Here is a 17,597-nt window from a genome sequence, read left to right on the forward strand (position 1 = left end):
ACAGCCCCCCCCTTTGTCATGGGACCTTAAGTAGCACTCAAACCTGAGAGGCCTTTCCTGCTGGGCTCCCATAACTGCACATGGCACATGGACCAGCAGCCCTGTCCTCTGTGTCGGGGGCTGCGGATCTTCATTAACCTCTCTTCCCTTCCATGTCATTGTGGGGGACAGACTGCCACACCTTCACCCTACCTGGCCCCAGGTCCCTGACTCCAGCTGTGGAAACAGATGGCAGGCAGGTGCTCTCTGGGCTCTGTTGAGTCCAACAGATAGATGCTCGGGGATTCCACACCTAATCCTGGTGGCCTCCTCTGCCAGCCAGAACCTGAGGTGTTTTCTGGCCCCATTTCCTCGACTGAGAGACTATGACACTGAGCCTAAGGGAGGAAGGGCTGCTCCAAGGTCAGGCGGACATTGAACTCCAGTGCTGGTGTCTCACTGAGATACCCAGAGTCCTTTGATTACTGGCAGGATTCTTTCAGTCTCACCTTGTCTTAGACCCTTGGGTGCTCTGCCAGCGCCTGCCTGTGTTACTCTAGCTGTTCTGTAGAGAAAGATGTCTGACTCTTAGCTGGCTCACAGCCAAGAGGCCCTCGGTCCTGTGTGTACTGGGAAATGTCTCCTGAGGCCGAGGTCCTCAGCTCCTGCTACCATTCCCTCTTTCCCCAAGTCTCATCTGATGCTGTTACACAGACATGCAGTGGGAAGCCTCTGGGAGATGTCACCGTCTTCTGTTCCCCCACCCAGGAGTGCCCCTGTGTGTTGACGGTCTCGCTGCTGCAGGAGCTGGGGGTGGCTAGCACTGCCCTCAGATCCTATCCAGTCCTTCTGGGAGATGAAGGCCAGCCCCTTGGACCTGGAGATGAGCTGGACCCAGGCCAGATGCTTCAAACAGTCTGTGGAAACTGGTAGGGAAACCGGCAAGGTGGGGACTGGGCTAGAGTGGGGGGGGGGGGCTAAAGAAGGGATTAGAGGGTGAGCTTAGGGAACCCTGAGCTCTGTCCTCTAGCCTGACTGGGTCTCCTTGGCCACTTTGTCCTGTCCCCGATGCCTGTGCTTTCCCCAGCTCCTGTGTTCATGGGAAGCTGTCTTGCTCTATGGAGGAATGCTCCAGAGTCCGTGGCTACTTTGGTCCCTGGGGCATGTGGAGCCTTTGTTCCCACTCCTGTGGTGGGTTGGGCACCCGCACCCGCACCCGCCAGTGTGTGCTTCCCACACTTGCTCCTGCTGGACTGAGTTGCCGTGGGCCCCTTCAGGACCTGGAATACTGCTTCAGCCCGGAATGCCCTGGTAAGGGAAACAGGAAGGAGCTAGGCAGACACCTTCCTGGCCAGGTATGGCTCAGCCAGTCTTCATTTTCTCCTGTATCTGTTTATTCTTCCTGGTATCTCTGGATTTTCCTTCCTTTTGTTTGGGTCTCCAACCAGCACCTCCTCCAGAGATCTTAGCAGATGCTCTACAGTGTATGTGTGCTGTTGGGAGGGTACATTGCAGGCCTGAAAGACCACTGAGCAAGGTTTCCTTTACACAGGGACTGCGGGGTCCACCGTGGAGCCGGTGACAGGCCTTGCAGGTAACCTGAGTCTCCCTGCCCCTCTCCAGTTTGGCTTGACCTTGTGCCTCTTCCCTCCCCATCCTACTTCCTGGAAGGGTTGGAGAGCCTTGGCTGAATACTTGGAAAGTATATTTACCCTTTCCTCCACCCCCTCCTTCCCACAGGTGGCTGGGGCCCATGGTCTCCATGGTCTCCCTGTTCCCACAGTTGCACAGACCTCACTCACCCGGCATGGCGCAGCCGCACGCGCCTCTGTTTGGCTAACTGTACAGTAGGGGACTCTTCACAGGAACGTCCGTGCAACCTACCCTCATGCACAAGTATGACTCTGAGGCTAGACTCTGGGGCCCTAACACAGCCTTTAAACAACTGATCTAAACCCACACCTAGAGCTCAACCATCCAATTCCCCTAGAACAACCTAATGATCTACTCTAATCTCAGATCAATGTCTGAGTCTCTTGTTCACTTTACTAGCCCTAGCAGCTGCTCTGCGCTCTGCCAAGTCTAGCAGACTCCTCGGTCCTTGTGTGTGTGTGTGTGTGTGTGTGTGTGTGTGTGTGTGTGTGTGTATGTGTTCAGCAGCCCCATGAGTCAGGAATTTCTGTGCCCTATGAGAACAAGGCCCACAGGCCCAGTTGCCAAAACCACACGCTCATCAGTATCAGATACAGAACAGGAGCCCAGGTGAGGAAAGCTGAACCTCAGGGGGGCAGGTAGGAGAGCCTGGGACAGGTTCTGCTAGCTCCAGATCGTTCTTATCATGCAGCGCTGCCCCTGTGCCCTGGCCCTGGCTGTGGGTCAGAGAACTGTTTCTGGACATCCTGGGCCCCATGGGAGCCTTGCTCCCGCAGCTGTGGGGTGGGCCAGCAGCGTCGGCTACGAGCATATCATCCTCCTGGGCCTGGTGGACACTGGTGCCCTGACATCCTGACTGCGTATCAGGAGCGTCGCTTCTGCAACCTTCGTGCTTGTCCAGGTGAGGGGAGCTAAGGACAAAGAGTAGCCTGCTTCAAGCTCCTCCCTGCCCCTGCTCCCACCCCTGCGCCTGCTCTCCCCCTGCAACAACCCCCCCCCCATCCCTGCAAAGCTCCAATGCCTTGCATTAGCCTTTGTGATCATGTCTCAGTCATCCCCCGGCTCATGCATGGGATATGTGGGGCCCTATTTCTGAGCCAAGCCCTGCTAGAACTATTCTCTTTTCAACAGTGCCTGGGGGCTGGTCCCACTGGAGTCCCTGGTCCTGGTGTGATCGCAGCTGTGGAGGAGGTCGATCCTTGAGGAGCAGAAGCTGCTCAAGCCCACCACCCAAGAACGGGGGAGCATCCTGTGTTGGGGAGAGGCACCATGTCCGGTCCTGCAATCCCATGCCCTGTGGTACTGCAGTGGTGACAGCTACTTCCTGCCTACTGAGCTGAATTCCACAAAGCCCTCTCCACCCCCACCTCTAACTTCATTTCCATTGTACCCATGGGATGCAGAAGGAAGCAGGCTGTTACTTTGCAGGCTACCGAGGGAAACAGAGATACTCGGGGAGGGATGACTGGATCTGGGTACTGGGCTGGGACAGCCTATGTGTATCTGGATCCTTTGTGGCTGAGGGTGGGATACAAAGATCAACCACCTACCTGGCTCCTCCCTAGAACATTCCCCAGTCTTGTCTGCCCTCTTAACTGCTGGAGAACCAGGCAGTTTCTGAGAGCTTGCAGTGTGCTGTCAAGGGTATATATGGTGCTCCCTGGTGTCAACTGAACCAGAGACTGTAATCGAGCCCTCCTTCCCCACTCCTCTCTTAGCTTGGTTACTCCAAGACCCCTTTGTCAGGAGATCCCCATTCATACTGCACCCTGCCTCACACTTCAGACCAGGGCCATGAACCATTAGGTGAGAGTGTTAGCTTCTGAGAGGTACAAATGTAGTCTGGCTTCACAAACACGAATTGGATGACCAGCTAGGTTCTGAGAACTTACTGGAAGTGAGAGGAGCTCTCTGTGCACTTACAGTAACTTAACTCCAGGACTCTGCCGAGCCCCTAATGTTTCAGTTCATACAATATGGGGTGGGGATGCCGGGGGAATGGACTCTGGAGCCTCTAGGAGTCACTGATAGGGAAGAAAGAGGGGTTATCTTAGTTTGGGTTTTATAGCTGACCACAGCTACTCCTATATAAGAAAACATTGGGGCTGGCTTACAATTTTAGAGGTTTAATTCATTATCATCATGGTGGGAAACATGGAAGCTACAGACAGATTTGGTGCCAGAGGAGCTGAGAGTTCTGTGTCTTGATCCACAGGTAGCCGAAGGGGACTGGATTTAACACTGAGAGGAGCTTGAGCATGGGAGATCTCAAAGCCCACCCCCCAACCCCCACCCTATCCACACCCCCACCACTGCAGTGATTCACTTCCTTCAACAAGGCCACACCTACTCCACCAAGGCCACACCTCCTAATAGTGCCACTCTCCGTGGGCCAAGCATTCAAACACATGCTTCTATGGGGGCCATTCCTAGTCAAACCACCACAGGGGTCTCGGAGCACCCATGTATCCTTGACACTGGGCTTATCCCCAACAGAGAAAGACTGCCCAGCGGGCATGGAAATGGTGAGCTGTGCCAACCGCTGCCCCTACAGCTGCTCAGACCTGCAGGAGGCAGTCATGTGTCAGGAGGACCAGGCCTGCCAGTTGGGCTGTCGCTGCTCTGAAGGTACATGCTAGAGATCTTTCTGGCACCTCAGTGGGAAGGCAGGTGTGTGGTCTAGATGCCAACATCAATCTGCTGCCTCCACACAGGGTTTCTGGAGCAGGATGGAGGGTGTGTTCCAGTCGGGCACTGTGAATGCACAGATGCCCAGGGCCGCAGCTGGGCCCCAGGGAGCCAGCATCAGGATGCCTGCAACAACTGTTCCTGTCAGGCTGGGCAACTCTCCTGTACTGCTCAGCCCTGCCCACCTCCTGCCCACTGTGCCTGGAGCCACTGGTCTGCCTGGAGTGCCTGCAGTCATTCATGTGGACCTCATGGGCAGCAGAGTCGCTTTAGGTATGGGACTGGGTAGTAAGGTTCTCCAGCCTAACATGTCCTCTCTGACAGAATTCCTGGGCGCTTCCTGGTTTCATCAGTGACTTTGCTCCATCCCATGCCCTGGCCCAGTTTGAGTTGGTCACCTAGGCCTTTTCTTAGCCACCATGATGCTCACCCTGGACTTCCCCCACACCTTGCTGCCAGAAGGATTATGTAGAGCATGCATTTCTGCCACCCTCTCCCACTGCCTTTGCCCCTGGCCCTGCCCAGGTCCTCCACATCAGGCTCATGGGCCCTGGAGTGTCAGAAGGAGCAGTCACAGAGCCAGCCGTGCCCTGAGGACCCCTGCCCACCCCTGTGCCTACATGAAGCCCACCTTCATGTTCTGGGGGACAACTGGCTGCATGGAGAATGCCAGCAGTGGTAAGTACAGTCCAGGAAAGGGTGACCCACTGTCCTGCTCGACAGCAAGACCCTGAATCGAAGCTCTTTTCTAGTTCCTGCACCCCAGAGGGAGTCATCTGCAAAGACACCGACTGTGCAGGTGTGTGGGTTTCATCCTGTCCCCCACCCCCTCAGCATCCCCTCACTGGCCTTGTGTTTTGTAGCTCATCTCTTCTATGTCCTCTGTTCCCCTCATACACACATACACAGTGTCACCCTCTATGCTACAAGGATCCCAACTAACCTCTGAGTCTTCACTAACCCTCACCTCACCACTCTAACCTCTCCTGGCCCTTTTACAGTGCCCGGAGGCTGGACGTTGTGGTCCTCCTGGTCCTACTGCTCTGTCTCATGTGGAGGCGGAAGCCAGGTTCGCACTCGATCCTGCATGGTGTCAGCCCCTCAGCATGGGAGCCCATCTTGCCAGGGCCCAGACACCCAGACCCAGCACTGTGGGCAGCAGCTGTGCCTGCAGCTGCTAGAGATCTGCTCCTGGGGACCATGGGGACCCTGTTCCCGCAGCTGTGGCACAGGTCTGGCCTCCCGCTCTGGATCCTGTCCCTGTCTACTGACCAAAGAGGACTCAGAGTGTAATGACACATTCTCAGGCCTGGATACCCAGGCCTGCTACCCAGGGCCCTGCCAGGGTGAGTTGTTCCTCTGCTTTTCTTCCCTGGAAAATTCAGGGAATAAATGTTTGCTTGTGCCAGATTCTCTCTCTAAATGTCCCTAATCTACTCCACAGCAACTACTTTATTCCCTTCAGAGCCCTTTGTTGTGTGCTCTCTTTGCTTACTTTGAGAGACCCTACCCAGCAGGGCCTTTCTCTTCCCTTTCCCAGCTAAGGAGGAGAGGGGTATGGGCACAGGGAATGGTGTAGGATCCCCAGCCTACATCCCTGCCCTCTCTAGAGGACTGCATGTGGAGTGACTGGAGCAGCTGGACACGATGCTCCTGTAAGATCTTGGTGCAGCAGCGTTACCGACATCAGGTGCCAGCACCTGGCCAGGCTGGAGAGGGCACCCTTTGCACCGGTCTGGATGGCCACTTCCGACCTTGTGCCATTGGCAACTGCTCAGGTAAGGTCCAGGAATGAGAGATCAAGAAGCTGAGTGGGAAGAGGGTCAGTACAAACGCCCAGGGTTTGCACTGACCCTTGCCCTGAGAATACAGTCATGCTTGCTCTGTCCCACCCACTCGTTCCTTCCTCGTGGTGTCTCACTATGCTTTCCCACTTACCAGCTGTGCCTTATCCCCTTGTAAGTGTCCAGGCAGGTTATGTCACCTGGCTTCTGTTGAAGCTGTCCCTCATCTTGTCCCTTTGTGCCCCACCTGCCAATCCCTAGAGTACCCACCACCATTCTGACTCTCACAGTCCCTCCTCTTGCAGCTTCTTGGATCTTGGGGCCCAGCCATTCTAACCTTTTCTGAGGCACATGAGCTAAGCGGGAAAAGTTGGGGACAATAGTCTTGACAGGCAGCAGAAGAACCGTCTTGTATTGTCTGTTACCAAGTGACCTCTCAAAGGTGTGGCTGGAACCATGTAGCATGAGCTCTGTTTTGTGGTAGACGGTGCCCATGGGCTGTCTCTTCACCAGCATCCCTCCCTCTCCCTTCAGAGGACAGTTGTCTACCTCCCTTTGAGTTCCAATCTTGTGGCTCCCCTTGTGCTGGGCTCTGTGCCACACATCTGAGTCATCAGCTCTGCCAGGACCTGCCACCTTGCCAGCCTGGATGCTACTGCCCCATGGTGAGTTCTAGAAGATAGTGAGGCACTCAAGAGGGGAGTGCTCTGCCCAAGCCCACCACCCCAGCTCCCCTCTCTAGGGTGCCCATAGGGAGTATATCACTTCCATACTGGAACCTCTCCCCACCTCATCATCACACACATGTGCACTGCAAGAGGCCAGCATGGTGCAGGGCACGTAGGTGACAGTGGTCCCTTTGCAGTCCCAAGTTGTCCTGGTTTTTCCTTCTGCACAGGGACTGCTGGAGCAGGATGGAGGTTGTATTCTCCCAGAGCAGTGTAACTGTTGGCATACCTCAGGAGAGGGAGCTAGGGTGACCCTAGCCCCTGGGCACCGCCTGCAGCTGGGTTGTAAGGAATGGTGAGTAACAGGGGAAAGAAGGGCAGAAGTGGGGAGGGCAAGGATACCCTGATCCAGCAGATGCCAAACTGAGAGCAAGTGACCCCAAGATGGCCAACTTTAAAGGTCTTTCACCTTGCACCAGAGGGCCCAGCTCTCAGGTTGTTGAGCCATTCAGGGCTCAGCAGATCCCTGTTTCCAAAGCCCACCCTGCTGTGTCCCTCCTACAGTGTATGCCAGAGCGGAGAGCTGCAGTGTTCCAGCCAAGGGTGCGAAGGTAATCCTTACCTTAGGAGACTTGTCCCTGTTAGCCCAGAGCTGAGGGCCCTCAGCACATGGAGCTTGCATTGCTAAGGCCAGGCCAGTCCTAGACAAATAGTACCTGCCCTGCCCTGACACCTTTCCTATTGCTCACTTCCTGCCTGCCTACTGGGCTATCTGGGCTGTAAATTTCCTGAGATCAACACAAACCCTTTCTCCTTCTAGGTCTTCTGCCTTTGACTGGATGGTCAGAGTGGTCACCTTGTGGGCCCTGCCTGCCCCAAAGTGCCCTAGCCCCTGACTCCAGAACTGCCCTGGAGGTGCACTGGCCTCTGAACACATCGGTCACTCTACTGGCTTCAGAGCAGTACCGGCACCGGCTCTGCTTGGACCCTGAGACGGGGCGGCCCTGGGCAGGAGATCCTGCCCTTTGCACTGTGCCTCTCAGTCAGCAGCGCCTGTGCTCTGACCCTGGAGCCTGCCATGGTAAAGGAGGGATAGGCCAGCAGGCAGGATGGATTTGGCGAGCTAGCAGCAGGGAGCTGTCCAGATGGGGCCAGTCACAGGTTCATTTCAGTATGGAGTGGGGCAACCTGTTAAGCCTCCTGGCAGCTTACTTGCCACAGGACAGGCTGGATTTGAGACTTGATGGAATAACCATAGCAGTTGGAAAAACCATCAAACCATCAAAGGGACTGTGAAGGGCCTTGGGGCACTTTTTCCAGGGGGAGGAAGCAAAGTCTGGGGTGAATGCCTGAGGCAGGTGGGGCCTGAGCCACTGATTTCCATTTAATTTTTCCTTCTCAGACACATGCCAGTGGGGACCTTGGGGACCTTGGAGCCCCTGCCAAGTGCCCTGCAGTGGAGGATTCAAGCTACGCTGGAGAGAGGCAAGCGACAACTCTGTGGGAGAATGCCGTGGACCATGGGCTCAAACAGAAAGCTGCAATATGGGATCTTGCCCAGGTAATCAGTATCCCAGCATCCCAAGGGTATGGAGATTGGTGCCTCTGCCCTGGTGGTTTATAGTGGAAGAGAGGGTCTGCTGGGGATGGGGTGGGCAAGAGTGCCCCCAGTATACACTTTTACTTCTGGATCCCAGGTGAGAGCTGTGAGACCAGGGACACTGTGTTTACCCTGGACTGTGCCAACCAATGTCCTCGCAGCTGTGCTGACCTCTGGGAAGGTGTTCAGTGTCTACAGGGACCCTGCAGCCCAGGTATCTGGCCTGGGGAATCTGGGTTGCCCAGACTCTCTTCACTACAGGAGCAGGGGTAAAGGAAACTGTCAGGCTATTGATCATGGCAGGGCAAGAAAGTAAGTCCTCGAGTCATTTCCAGCAATCACTTTGAGTCCCCCCTAGTGACTCCATCAAAACCTGCTGGGTTGCCAGCTGTGGTGACACACATCAATAAATGTGTGTCATTTGAGAGCCTGAGGCATAAGGTTTGCTATGAGTTTGAGGCCAGCCTAGGTTATGTAGCAAGATCCTGTCTTAAAACAATGTGCTGTATAGAGGAGCACAGAGGTGTCTCCTACACATGGCCAGCAGGTAAGACCAGCTTTGGATCCAGTCGAGTTGCTGAATGGATCCATTATGTAAACCTTGCCCCAATGTAGGATTTTATAACCTTTTTATTAGCATATATTAATTTTGTACAAGATAATGGGTCACAGCTTCATAACGCACACATGATACTTCCCCCCCCTCTCTCTCACCATTCCTTTTCTTCATTCTCCCAGCTCTTCTTCCTCCTGACCCCTTTTCTCCTTAACAGTAAATCATCCTTCCACACTTTCATGTCTTTTTAAAGCATTGAATCTTGCTTGCCTCTCTCAGGTTGCCGATGCCCCCCTGGTCAGCTGGTGCAGGATGGACACTGCGTGCCTATCTCCTCTTGCCGCTGTGGCCTGCCCAGTGCCAATGCCTCATGGGAGCTGGCCCCCACACAGGTGGTCCAGCTGGACTGCCATAATTGGTATGTTGCCATGCTGCCAAACCAGGCTAAGGGCTTTGGGTGGGTGACATGGGGCAGGTCAAGGCCATGGGCAATGCTGGGGAATAAAAGCTGTTTGTCACAACGTGGGGCCTGAGCCCTTGGGTGTGCACACTGTCCACAGCACATGCATCAATGGGACCCTGATGTGTCCATACCCTGAGTGTCCAGTCCTGGGACCTTGGTCACCCTGGAGTGAGTGCTCTGCTGTCTGTGGTGGGGGCACCATGGTGCGCTACAGGAGTTGTGAGGAGCATCCTGACAGCGCACCATGCCAGGCCCTGGATATGGAGCAACGAGTAGAGTGTAACCTGCAAACCTGCCCTGGTGAGTGCCCTGGGCCTGGGGTTGCTCAGCCCTGGAGGCAGAATGTTTTATATGCTGTGTGAAGTTTACCCTTGGGTTATTCAAATGTTGATTCTCTGTCCTCACATCAGTTTCAATCCGATATTTGAAATGCTTATACTAAGAATCTCCTGTCTCAAGGTTGTGTAAACAGTTCATGCTGTATATTCTCTGCCTTGTCAGTAAATGCTGATCACTCAGTGGCTGGGCAGAATAGTGAATAGGGCAGGGTGTCCACTGGCAGAGGAGTGAGAGAGGGAGATGGTGGGGAGCAGGAGGATGGGAGAATTGAAATCATGAAGAAGGGGTCTGAAGGGCCAGGTCAATAATAATATATAGGATTCATGGGATGGGGCCGGGAGGGAGCCAGATTAGCATAGGAGGTAAAGGTAGATTATTTAATTGTTCGACTACTGAGGTGCAGTTTTGAATAAATCTGTCTTTTGAGTGGATATTGGGGAATAGCATAAGGTAAAGAAATACAGCCTCTTTATTAATTCATCTTTATATTTATATAAGGATAATTCATTTACACAGTCCTCGTCTTTGCTGGCCCTGTGCAGTAGGTAGAAGAGGTCCTCTGTAACCTGCAAGTACCCTTCTCACTGCATATGTGTGTTTCTCAGAGTGCCCGCCTGGGCAGGTGCTCAGTACCTGTGCCACTTTGTGCCCCAGCTTCTGCTCCCACTTGTGGCCTGGCACCATCTGTGTGCGGGAACCCTGCCAGCTTGGCTGTGGCTGCCCTGGGGGACAGGTGAGTCTGGCCTCTGGTTCTGGTTTCTGTTGGGGAGGGAATGGAAGGAGGTGCAGTTGGAGAGGCATGGGGCCAGGTCCGAGTGTAACTGAACCTATCTGCCTCAGCTGCTACACAGTGGCACATGCATTCCCCCTGAGGCCTGTCCCTGCACCCGGCTTTCCCTGCCCTGGGGCCTCACCCTACCCTTGGAAGAGCAGGCCCAGGAGCTGCCCTCAGGGACTGTGCTCACCTGGAACTGCACACACTGGTGAGGTCCTGGAGCCTGGGTGGAGGGCAGAGTTGTTGAGAATGGGGTGAGGAGGTAGGACAGGGGTCGTCTGAGCAGTCGCTTCTGTCTTCTTAGCACCTGTCAAGGAGGAGTCTTCACCTGCTCCCATACGGACTGTCAGGGTAAGACATGGCTCTCCTTGTCCCTCCAAAGCCAAGACTCTGCTTAGGGAAAGAGGGGCCCTATCTACAATCCAGGCTAAGCAACTTGCTTTGGGAAATGGCCTGCTCCTTGTCCCATGGACCAATTCCCTGCCCTGAGGCCCAACACTTCCCATCCACAATCCCAGAGCACCCTGTGTGTCTTTTCTACTGATGGAGGTATTTGCCAATACAGTACGTGTACACTGAGTCAGGCTGTATGAATGAGGCCAGCAAGTAAACCATGCTTCCTGCCGAGGTCCAGGGGGTGAGTGGAGAAGAGGAATCTGGCTTAGGAAACCCCAGATCTTCAGCATTCAACTTCTGGGCTGCCCACCTTTGCCATGCTGCTATCTGTAGATCCAGACATAGGGTTTGCAGGTTCTGAAGCACCAAACCTGACTGCCGAATGAAGGTGGGCCTGCCGCCAGAACACCTAAGGACAGGAGAGTGTCTCTGAGTTTCTAGGCCGCAGGGAGCACCCTTGGGATGTGACAGGGAACTGGAAGTGCAGAGGCGAGGTGGGCAGAATTGGTTATAGAGTGAGAGCTGCCTGGCCAAGTGTTTGATGAATGGGTCAGAGGGAGAGGCACAACTATAGATGGCAGCTAGAGCCAGGAGGCGGCATAGGGAGAGGTCAGGTGGCATTCCCAAGGCATGTCTAGTGGGGCGGGTGGTCTAGGCTGGAGCCAGAGCTGACAGAGACAGCAAGTGGATGGTCTTCCTGCAGAGTGCCCTCCTGGGGAAATATTGCAGCTTGGGGAGCTGAGGCCTTGCGAGAAGACATGCCTCGAAATGAACAAGACACAGGCTTGGAGCAACTGCACTGAGGCTCAGGTTCCAGGCTGTGTGTGTCAGCTGGGGCACTTCCGCAGCCACACAGGTCTCTGTGTTCCCGAAGACCACTGTGAATGTTGGCACCATGGGAGTCCCCATCTGGTGAGACAACAGTCACTTTTCTTGGCCAAGGACTTCCCATCTACTGATCTGTAGCTGTACTGACTCCCTACTTCCAGCCCTGCAGTAGCAGGCAGACTCTGCCTTCTCAGGACCCAGCTGGCCCTAGGTTGAAATCCCCCCTGCTCCTAGCCAGCCTCCAGTCCTGGGCTGTTGCTCTGGCTGAAACTCCCAGGCTGGATTTAGAATTGAGATGGTACCATGGAAATCCCAGGGGACAGCTCAACGAGTAAGGCATGTATTGCTCTTGCAGAGGATCTGAGTTTAGTTCCCAGCACCCACATCTGGTGGCTCACCACCATCTATAACTTCAGCTCCAGGGGATCTGAGCCCTTTCTGGTCTCCACAAGCACTTACACACATGCACGTGGACACACACACACACACATGCATTCGCATATGTATATACACACATTTAAAAATAAGAACAAAATCTTTAAAAAAAGAAAAGAAAATCTGAGAGTGACCAACTAGAGCGTTTCTCCTCCTGCAGCCTGGATCTGAATGGCAGGAGGCCTGTGAGAGCTGCCGCTGTCTCCACGGGAAGAGTGTTTGCACTCAACACTGCCCAGAACTCAGCTGTGCTCAGGTACTCCGTGGCCCTGTAGCCCTCTTGGCAGCCTCCTACTACCTTCCATATGTGGCTGTTTATGGGATCTCTAGGCAGGCAGTGTGGGGTGATGACATGTCCTCCTGTGTGAATTATGGGTGGCTCTCTGTAGGGTGAAGTGGTCGTGCAGGAGCCAGGGAGCTGTTGTCCCATTTGTCAGCAGGACACTCTGGGTACAGAGGGTAGGAGAACCTGTATAATGCCTTCCCCTGGTCGGCATCTTTCTGCCTCACAATCTCATGCCCAACCTGCTATGTTCCTGCATTTTCCAGGCTTGCCTGCATGGGGATCATAGTGGCTCCCTCATCCCAGGCCCTGCCCTAAAGTACTCCCCCCTACCCGCAATCCCTGCCCTGCTGCCCACACCTCTCAAGCACACCTCAGTCACTCAGTCATAGCCTCTTCCTCTGTCTTGGTGCTACTCTCTTACCTCCAGAGGAGGAGCCAGTCTCCTGCAGGCACCTCACAGAACTCAGAAACCTCACCAAGGGTCCCTGTCACCTGGATCAGGTAGAAGTGAGCTACTGCAGTGGACACTGCAGGTCCAGCACCAATGTCATGACTGAGGTGAGCTGGGGGCTGTCATAAAATTCCATGGGACAGGTCAGTCAGTGACTCTGTGGGGTTTGGCACTATCTGAGGACCTGGGAAAGACCCAGAGAACATGAGGAACATCGGCCATTCTCATAGAGCTGACAGAACTGGAGCTATGGAGGGTCAGAGCCCTTTTCCAAGGTCATGGTATACACACATCCCCGGAGAATGCCTCTCAGACATACTGTGTTCCTCTAAGCCAATAAGCTGAGATCTCCACAAAGAAAGGCTTGAGGAGGGAAAGTGGCTATCATGCTCCCATTGTGCTCACGCAGGAGGGTACCCAGAGTTGGCCTTTTATAGTTAGGCTCTCCTGGGCTTTCTCTGTAATGTCTACACCTGAGCAAGCCCAGAATCAATTCTCTCTGCTCACTCCCCTTTGACCCAGCTCCAACCCCTGACTTCCTTAACTTCCAAACTGGAAATTGTAACTTAGGCCACTGGTGTCCCTTTGAAGGAGACCAGATCCTGACCCCCAGCAGCTCACATCCATTCTTAAGTCTGTTCCCTTCTGCTTCCACCAAACTGGGTTAGCTAGTGCTGGAAGACAATGGTGATTTCTCTCTGGTTCCCAGAGATGCTGCCTCTCAGTCCTGTGCTATGGTGTTGCTGGCCTGAGTGCCCCTGCCCTCCTGGGGATGCTTTCTCCAAACACGCTTGAAACTTTTAAATGACAGAGTAAAGAAAGAAAAAAGGAACAATTAGGAGATGATAACCTTTGTCATTTTGAACTTGATATTGTATAGATGTCTGGAAGAGTTATTAGCTATACAAAGATTACAGGAAAAAAATTAAACCACTATTGAGTTGGGCAGGAGGGTCTGTTCTGGAAGGATCCCAACTGTGCACTTAGGACTTGCTAGCAGTTTCGTGCATGACTAGCCCATTTCCTTCTAGACACCCTTAGAGTGGAATCCACATCCTCACCCTGATGCAGCCATCTACTGGGTGTTCCGATGTGCTGGGGCTGAGTGAAGAAGGGAGCTTGGGAGGCCAAGCTACGTTGGGGGTCCAGGACCATTGGAACTTGGCCCTTCCTCTGAAGGGAAAGGCCAGGGGAAGGGAGGAAGACTCCATTTGGTTCCCAACAGACCAAACCAGCCTCTCTTGCCCAGGAACCCTACCTGCAGAGCCAGTGCGACTGCTGTAGCTACAGACTGGATCCGGACAGCCCCGTGCGGATCCTGAACCTCCTTTGCCCTGATGGCCGCACGGAGCCAGTGTTGTTGCCAGTGATTCACAACTGCCACTGCAGTGCCTGTCAGGGTGGGTCTGGCCTGGGAGGAGAGGGCAGGGCTCCTGGTGGGCAGGGCTCCACAAGACCGGCTGGGACCAGGCCAGACTTCTCCTTAAGGAGGCCTTAGGAATGTGCACAGTGCACCATCCCATTCTTCCTCGGGTTTTGCCAGTCCTCTCTGATCCTTTCCCCTCCTCGACATTCTGCTTTTTTCTTTTCCAATTACACGTACACTTGGCTCAAATCTCAGTCTTCCACTGAGGTCAGTACTCATAATGCCATCCCTTAAATGGGCCCGGCATCTACACATGCTTGCAGGAAGAACTCTGGAAGGGCAGGCCTGGGAGGTAGCTGGCAGATTAAGTTACGTATGTGATGTGTACTAACTGAAGGACAGCTCAGCCTAGGAGGGGCCAGAGCTGGCTGCAGTTCCTTCAGCTTCCTTCAGGCAGCCCTGTCTCATCCCCCACTGCTGCTGCCCTGCCCCATCCTGTCTCACTTGACCGTGCTGCCTCTCATTGCACCATCTCAAAATTCTGTTTGCAGGTGGTGAGTTCTCAAAGCACTGACAGGCTCTGCTGGATGCTGCCACTGTTGTCTCCCCTGTGAGCACAGGGCTCGGTGGCACCCTCTACTTCCTTCTGTGCCCAGTTAACGCCTCTGACCTGTGAACCATGCTGTGGTGTTAGCACATTCCAAATAAAGTAGTGCTGACAAGCTATCGTGTGGTCTCTGTTCCTGTACCAACAGGGGTTGGAGGGAGAGTTCAGCCTGGGACTGGGCAGCAGCTCCAATGGGCCCACCATATGTTCATCATGGTACTCACTGTGACTTGAACCTGTCACTCTCCATCTCTGCCCCAGTTTCTTCAGCTGTAGTAGGACAGGGTTGACTCTAAAGTCTGAAGAGCTCCTGTGTTAAGACATGAGTGTACCTGGTCATATATCCTCCAACCCAGTGTGGTTCCATCACAACACAGAATTCTGGAACGTTCAAGCAATTCTCCTCTTGACAGCAGTTTTAGTGAACTTATATGGAAAGAAACTCCTTCTGCCTCCCCGTGTGTGTGTGTGTGTGTGTGTGTGTGTGTGTGTGTTTGTGTGTGTGTGTGTTGTGTATGTACACAAATGTGTGATTTTCAAGACATGGTCTCCCTGTGTAATCCTGGCTGACCTGGAATTCACTACATAGACCAGGATGGCCTTAAACTCAACAGAAATCCACCTCCTATGCCTCCTGAGTACTTGGATCACTGGTGTAAGGTGCCACCCTCACCCCCTAGCCTGAAATTCTTGCAACTTAACTTTAAACTTCAATGACTTTAGAAGGAAGTAATCAGAGCTATACAAACATCACCTCCATCCAGGTTTAGAACATTTCCATTGTTCCCTGGCCACTGACAATCAACCTCTCCTACTTCTAGCTCCAGGTAAGCACTAATGTGCTTTTTGTTTCAACAGAATTGCCCTTTCTGGGCACTTCATGTAAAGGCCTGGCCTCTTTCCGTCAACCCGGAAGTTCCGAGGTTCCTGACATTATATCATGTAACAGTGGCTCATTCCCTTTTACGGCTAATTAGTAACCACTGCATGGATCATCTGCAGAATGCCTGTGATCTGCTCACTGATAGACATTGCTCATGGCTTGCCTACCTATTTGCCAGTTGATAGACATTCCCATTGCTGCTGATTTTTCTGTTATGCATAAAGTTATTATGATCATTTTGCACTAGTCTTGTGTGGGCTTTTATATCTTTTATATCCCCAGCACCTTTAGAGAAAGTGGACTGGACAGTCCTCATCTATGACCCCAGCACTGGAGGTGGAGAGATAGTATGTCTATTGATGGCCAGTCAGTCTTGCAGAAAAGCCAGTTATAGGTTCAGCGAGAGACCCTGTTTAGTTAGGGTTTCACTGCTGTGAACAGACACCATGACCAAGGCAACTCTTATAAGGACAACATTTAGTTGGGGCTGGCTTACACATTCAGAGGTTCAGTCCATTATCATCAAGGTGGGCAGCATCCAGGCAGGCATGGTGCAGGAGGAGCTGAGAGTTCTACATCTTCATCTGAAGGTACTAGGAGAAGACTGGCTCCCATGTGGTTAGGAGGAGGGTCTCATTGCCCACCCTCAGTGACACACTTCCTTCAACAAGGCCACACCTCCTAATAGTGCCACTCCCTGGGCCAAGCATATTCAAACCACCATAGACTTTTTCTCAAAATCCAAGGTATAGGCTGTATAAAGATAGCCTATAAAGAGATAGGCTCCTGCACATATGTGTAACACACACACACACACACACACACACACACACACACACACACACACCACACAGTAAACCCAGCATGATGGCCCAGACTGTAAACAACAGCACGTAGGTTCAGTGAGGAACCCTGTCTCAAAATTCAAAGTATAGGGTGTGTAGAGTAATTTCTCACTTATCCTTTAGGAAGCCATTATAAGGACAAATTTGGAATTTTGTTTTAAAAAAAAAACACAGAAATATTGTTAAGAATGTGTTTTCGTTTTAATCCCAGATGTGGGGAGAAGGGACTGTGACAGACTGCCCACAGAGGCTATGGTTTGCCACATGCTCTCACAGAGCCATGGTTTTGCCAGCTGCAGATAGTTTCTGCAATTGTGTGACTTTTAGAATTCTGGGAACTTTTCAGAGGGGATATAAATACTAGAGCCCCGATGGGTTGGTGGGCGGTCTTTGGGGGAGGGAGTTGGTTGTGATTTGTTAGTAGTAGAGCTCAGAGAAGAAACAAGAAGAAATTAGATTCAAGTATCTCTCTCACCCCTATTCTTTCTCAACTATCTAGTGTTAGGGGGTGAAACTGGGGGGATACAGGGTGGGAAAAAGAAGAACTCACAAAGTAGCAAAGACCAGCTTCAGAGGCACCTGCATAGATGTACACCTCCATTACCCCCCTCCTCCACCAACCAGCATAATAGCCCAGCCTGTAACCAATAGCACACAAGAGGCTAGGCAGAGGAAAAGGAGTTCCAGACCAGCCTGGGCTAACAGGTGACATGCTGTTTTTCTGTTTTGTTTTGTTTTGTTTGTAAGAAACAAAGAAAGATTTGTACGGAAAGAGCATTGCTCTTCTTGACTAACCTTATTGACCTGCTGACCTGTGTGCCGGCTGGAGAGGACCACAAGTCCTAGCAGAACTCTCCAGGCTGGACTACATTTCCCGTGAGCCTCTCTGCCTCTGAGAAGCGGCAGCTGTAAAAGGTTGCTTAGTACGACACTAGTCCAGCTCACCACTACCTGAGCCAACTACTGCACTACTGCCTCCCTCTGTAGGAGAGATT

General features: G+C 53.0%; 1 protein-coding gene and 1 long non-coding RNA gene across 4 annotated transcripts in view; one reads left to right on the forward strand and one right to left on the reverse strand.

Annotated features, from left to right (window-relative positions):
• Nucleotides 1-14,989, forward strand: part of Sspo (SCO-spondin) — a 54,052-nt gene extending 39,063 nt beyond the window's left edge. The window contains exons 75-103 of one of the 2 annotated variants that reach the window (XM_087658479.1): nt 748-908; nt 1,067-1,290; nt 1,532-1,573; nt 1,720-1,875; nt 2,324-2,533; nt 2,764-2,931; nt 4,129-4,260; nt 4,347-4,593; nt 4,846-4,998; nt 5,073-5,119; nt 5,322-5,666; nt 5,931-6,098; nt 6,639-6,769; nt 7,003-7,127; nt 7,337-7,383; nt 7,593-7,853; nt 8,175-8,333; nt 8,470-8,586; nt 9,208-9,346; nt 9,489-9,691; nt 10,336-10,463; nt 10,571-10,713; nt 10,810-10,856; nt 11,605-11,813; nt 12,325-12,420; nt 12,554-12,623; nt 12,878-13,008; nt 14,151-14,301; nt 14,819-14,989. In XM_087658479.1, coding sequence (XP_087514605.1) covers nt 748-908; nt 1,067-1,290; nt 1,532-1,573; nt 1,720-1,875; nt 2,324-2,533; nt 2,764-2,931; nt 4,129-4,260; nt 4,347-4,593; nt 4,846-4,998; nt 5,073-5,119; nt 5,322-5,666; nt 5,931-6,098; nt 6,639-6,769; nt 7,003-7,127; nt 7,337-7,383; nt 7,593-7,853; nt 8,175-8,333; nt 8,470-8,586; nt 9,208-9,346; nt 9,489-9,691; nt 10,336-10,463; nt 10,571-10,713; nt 10,810-10,856; nt 11,605-11,813; nt 12,325-12,420; nt 12,554-12,623; nt 12,878-13,008; nt 14,151-14,301; nt 14,819-14,841 — 4,233 coding nt within the window. In that variant the 3' untranslated portion in view covers nt 14,842-14,989. 2 annotated transcript variants of the gene reach the window in all.
• On the reverse strand, nt 10,197-14,295 carry LOC120102263 (uncharacterized). 2 transcript variants are annotated; one of them, XR_015686541.1, is made up of 4 exons: nt 14,160-14,295; nt 11,212-11,310; nt 10,696-10,812; nt 10,197-10,489 (listed from the first exon to the last, which is right to left on the reverse strand). It is a non-coding gene; the product is annotated as an uncharacterized LOC120102263 (long non-coding RNA). The 2 variants fall into 2 exon arrangements; XR_015686540.1 differs by having other exon boundaries at nt 10,696-10,895; nt 14,160-14,288.
• Nucleotides 14,990-17,597: the final 2,608 nt, after the last annotated feature.

This window comes from Rattus norvegicus, chromosome 4 (genome assembly GCF_021556685.1).
Source record: "Rattus norvegicus strain SHRSP/BbbUtx chromosome 4, alternate assembly SHRSP_T2T, whole genome shotgun sequence".
In the NCBI taxonomy this organism is placed as follows: domain Eukaryota; kingdom Metazoa; phylum Chordata; class Mammalia; order Rodentia; family Muridae; genus Rattus; species Rattus norvegicus.